The 4,879-nt window shown below is 41.9% G+C and overlaps 1 protein-coding gene across 1 annotated transcript; it reads left to right on the top strand.

Annotated features, from left to right (window-relative positions):
• The first annotated feature begins 1,753 nt into the window (after positions 1-1,753).
• On the top strand, positions 1,754-4,325 carry hoxa10b (homeobox A10b). Its single transcript, XM_032519605.1, has 2 exons — positions 1,754-2,720; positions 3,626-4,325. The coding sequence occupies exons 1-2, from the start codon at positions 1,946-1,948 to the stop codon at positions 3,898-3,900; spliced, it is 1,050 nt and encodes a 349-aa protein (XP_032375496.1). The 5' UTR covers positions 1,754-1,945; the 3' UTR covers positions 3,901-4,325.
• The last annotated feature ends 554 nt before the right edge of the window (positions 4,326-4,879 follow it).

Below are 4,879 nucleotides of genomic sequence, written 5' to 3' on the forward strand. Positions count from 1 at the left end.
GTGTGTGTGTGTGTGTGTGTGTCATAGACAGGCACCCAACAGTGATACATTTTGACGCACAGGCAGTATGGGATTTTTCAATAATTTTAACATTTCTTCAAAAAATAATTAAATTAATTAAAAGGAAGTTTTATCGTAATAATAATATAAGAGCAGCTCGCCCACAGCGCACACAGAGTCGTCACAGGAAATCATTGACATCACTGCATTCATTGCAGGCAGACATGCTGCAGGTTTGACGCCACATAAAATGGCTGTACATAAACTCTAGCACTGATTTCTAGACGTCATGGCCCCAGACTTATAGGAAATGGAGGTAGTCGATGTTGTATTTCACCCACCTAGGAGACATCTTTAGGCTGATCTAAATCTGTAGGCCTGCTGTAAACTCTTAACCCTATTGGCTGTATTTTAAGGAAGAATGATTGGATGTATTTCTAACTAATTTCTTTTAGTTTTATTTTGAACGATTTCTTCTAGTTGTTTGCCTGGTGAGATGAGGACCAGTTTTCATTTTATTCGTTTGCACGGTGAACATCTATTGCAATATTATCCATGTCAGATTACTGGTTTTATTTAGTTCAAATTAAGACTACATGGCTATCATATAACATTGCCCCCCTTTAAATGATAGATGTAGGCAACTTTCTTATGTTGCATGCAAAGCAAGCACGTTTTATTTGTTTGTATTCTGGTTACTATTTAGAATTATTTTGTCTTGACGTTTAACTCAGATTGTTGTCTTAAACATTTTATGAAAAGTAGCCTACAAAAACTATAAAAAGAAACGATGAAGAGCTTTCTTGAAAAACATTTAAAACCAGTTTAGAATGCGCATTGAGCACACATTTATGTGTGTAGAATTTGTGTGTGTGTGTGTGTGTGTGTGTGTGTGTGTGTGTTTGTGTTTTTGTTTCTTAATAGGTAGTAGGTAAATACGTGGAGAAACGTATACATTCTCAGTAGTTCTTTAACGGGATAATAAGCCGTTAAAGAACCACTGAGAATGTGTGTGTGTGTGTGTGCGTGTGTGTGTGTGTGTGTGTGTGTTTCTTAATAAGTAGAAGGGAAATACGTGGAGAAACGTACACGTTCTCAGTGGTTCTATAACGGGATAATAGTAAGATTAACAAATTTAATTTGTGCAGGAACAACCTACATTTCTCGCAGTCTCTCCAAAATTAAGTCATCATTAAGACAAATGTAGCACCAGGACATTATTCAGCTATAGGATTATTTTAGTGTGCCTGCGTGTCACCTTTAAATGCTCGACAGACCTTTTGCAGTAAAAGGTGTCTGGGCGCAATCATGGCATTTGCATCAACAATATTCACACCACCATCAGATAAGATCGAGGGCTATACAGGAAGTGATTTTGCACTGGTTTGACCAGCAATGTGGTGAGATGAAAACACTGTCTGCACTGCTTTGGACAATCCATGAGGAATTTTAAAAACAGTCCAATAAGTCATCAGAGCAGCACAAGGATGGTTAAGAGTCCCCCGACCAAAGAGTCACATATGACTTTTTGGATCTTTGATGCACCCTGTGCTTCTCGGAGGCACCTCTAGAACCCTTCATTTTTACAGTGCTGTAAAACTGGCCATAAAGCTATGCATTGTACATAATTGTTAGGGACAGCTTTCAACAACCGAGTTGTCAAATAGGGGTTGTTGTTAAGTTCACACAGGCCACTCTGGTCTTATGGATCGAGGCGCAGGACGTGAGATTGAAAAGAGATTTAAAGATTTTACCTAAAACTCTCTGATGCACCACTTCCCCCGCCGTTTTCTCTTGACTTTTAGCCTAAAACAAAATATACGACACAGTGGAGCTGCCTGGTCAGACTGGGAGGAGTCTGTGGTCGCCTGGTGTTTTAATTGGCTGCAGGCTACAGTGAGAAGCGTGAGTATCAGTAATTATTCAGCAATGTTTTGCACAAGAAATGTCAGCCAGAAAGGGCTATCTTCATCCTCCGTCAAATTATACCACAACGATGACATGCCCCAACAACCAAGCTGGAAATTCGTTTTTCGTGGACTCTTTAATCAACGTGAGAACCGACAGTGGTTCATATTACCAAAGTAACGGGGTGTATTTGCCACCGGCATCGGAATATTCATATGGACTCTCCAGTGGCTCTTGTTTCCCGGGGATCGGTAAGCGCAACGAGCCAAGCACCCAAAGCGTGATTCCGTCTTCTGCTCCGTATGTCCAAGGGATGGAAACGTGGCTGGAAACGTCGAGATCCTGCCGGGTGGATCAGCCCAGCGGCCAGCATATGGCTCAGTGTTCCTTCTCACCGAACATAAAAGAGGAGAGCGCTTATTGCCTTTATGAGTCTGACAAATGTCCTAAAGGAGCAACGGTAGATGAGATTTCCTACTCGACTGCACCGTGCCCGGTTACCGGCAGCACTTTGCCAGTCCCCGGCTACTTCCGCCTGTCTCAGACATACACATCCTCCAGGCTTTACCATGATGTCCAGCCAAACATGAATCACTTTACCCTGCAAAGACCTGCCCGTTTGGACAGCCAGCCCTCCCAGCCCCAGGCTGCCTCGGCTGAGCCGGAGCGAAGGGAGAGCCACGAGGAGGCGCCTGTCCCTGCGCCCTGCGCCCGGGCCACAGACGAGGACAGCCGCCTATCCTCCGAAAGCTCGTCCTCCCCTGAGCCCGCTGAAACATGTAGTGCGGAGTGTCCAGAAAAGCCAGTCAAAGGTGTAGAGTCGATATACAATATAGAAATGTGTTACAAAAATAGCATTTGGCATAAAGAGGCATGCGCATATAATTCTTAGGCTTACATTTTTTTTAACCAATGATTTCTTAACACAGAGGAATGCATGAGTATGAGTGCTGACAGTCTATTAATACTGAGGTCAACAGAAAGCCAGTCTCAGGTGTGCGTTTAACGGGTATTTACCGGTTTATCGGGCATGAGGCGAAATTGAACGTGACTTAACCAATCAGAGCCGGTGATCAAGGCTGTTGTGCGTTATTAGCTGTTTTCAGATCACAAATAAGCTGCTATTTATAGCTGTAGTTTATTACCATGCTATTCAAACAGGCCTTATGGATTTAATTTTATAGGTACCCATGAAGTTTGGATGATTAAAAAGAACATTCATTGTTCTTGTGTTTTAAAATATTCTTGGGGTGTCATTATTATTTCATTTAAAGCATCAACAAAGGTAAAAGCAGTCTACATCCATTTGTCCTGTTCAGGATTCTGATGCCAGTTGTCCTCTCATCAAAAGCACAGGCCTTGCTATAATGTCTGCAGAATCTGCAGACTTCCATGTCTTAATAAAGATGTAGTTGCTCCTTAACATGGTAAATAGTTTCTGGTAAAATGCTGAATTGCAGCTGTTTGGGATATTTACATATATATGGCTGTGCGTAATATGGTTGTAAAAATTCAAATAGTACACAATAAATAGTCATTATGCGGGTATTTATTTGTCAGTGTCAGTATATACTAAATCCTATCTCAGTAAAACCACACTTTTATTAACATGAGATTTTCTTTATTAGTCCGTATTTTCTAATGAAGATATCAGGCATGTCAGGTATGATGTGTTTTTGTGACACCTGTTGCCTAATATGTTTCGATTTCATTGTAGGAGACGGAAAATTGGAAACTACGGCCAACTGGCTCACAGCGAAGAGTGGCCGAAAGAAGCGCTGCCCCTACACCAAGCACCAGACTCTGGAGCTGGAGAAGGAGTTTCTCTTCAACATGTACTTGACTAGAGAGCGTCGTCTGGAGATCAGCCGCAGTGTGCACCTCACTGACAGGCAAGTCAAAATCTGGTTCCAAAACAGGAGGATGAAACTGAAAAAAATGAGCCGGGAGAATAGGATCCGAGAGCTCTCCAGCAACTTCAGTTTCTCATGAGACTGTCTGCGTCTTTGGCGCCCTCCTCCATCCATGGCAAGGGCGCCTGTGCAGAGCCCCCCCACCAACTGTGAGAATGTCCATGGAAAAATAGGACCCTACTGCTAACTTATTGATTGTTGTTCTTTCTTATTTTCACGTCCGTTTTATTTAGTCGTGGATATGTATTTATAAGTGGCTACATTTGTAACGTTGATCCATTGTGTTTGAAATGTTCAGAATGTGACCACAATGTTTCAGAGCTTCAGGCTTGTACATATTGTATAGTCAACCTGAGGGAACCATTGGAATTTGCATGCTGGACTAACCCTTGGCATACTTGTGTTACAGTTACATGTAGACCTTTTTGTGACAGCTAAAGAGAGGTCTGATGAATATTTGCACATTTTTCTGGTCAAATTAATAAAACCATCCCTGCAACTGCAGACTTCTTATTTCATTCAGAAGGACAGACTAGGAGCTGCGCGGTGTTTAAATCTTAAAATTGGCACTGGTACAGTGCATGGAGCCACTGCCTTTGTGTTTTGGACAGGGTTCGCACTGTGCACAGTAAATATTATAACAATAGTAGAGGGTGATGTTCTTCATAGTTTAGGCCTTTAGATGTCTGGCGGTAGTGCATACTTTGTTCTCAGACTTAAATGTAAACTACACAACGAGTGGAGAAACAGTGTTTATTTTACTCATTGATATTTCAAAATCATTTTTTTCCCCATTGATAATAAGTAGGGTATTGTGCAAAAACACTAGTTATTCTTTCAAATTATAGCATGCTTGATTTTAAAGTATACCAACGCATCTTGACTGCCTGGACTTTAACAGTTCAAATCAATTTGAGAATTGCGGCACACTCAGATGATGAATGAAATCTGTCTGAGCATTGTCTTTTGCGCCTATACAGATTTCTAAAATGATTCCAAGTAGAAACTGAGAAACTACTGCCCACACTTGGACACCCCCCCCCCCCCCCCCCCCCCCC

The sequence above is a fragment of the Etheostoma spectabile genome, chromosome 6 (genome assembly GCF_008692095.1).
Source record: "Etheostoma spectabile isolate EspeVRDwgs_2016 chromosome 6, UIUC_Espe_1.0, whole genome shotgun sequence".
Lineage (NCBI taxonomy): Eukaryota > Metazoa > Chordata > Actinopteri > Perciformes > Percidae > Etheostoma > Etheostoma spectabile.

What these genes read in the sequence shown, in the direction of transcription:
- hoxa10b (XM_032519605.1), top strand. Translation starts at nt 1,946, where the DNA reads ATGTCAGCCAGAAAGGGCTATCTTCATCCTCCGTCAAATTATACCACA. An exon ending in TCCAGAAAAGCCAGTCAAAG is followed by an intron (nt 2,721 to 3,625) that starts GTGTAGAGTCGA and finishes ATTTCATTGTAG; the next exon opens with GAGACGGAAAATTGGAAACT.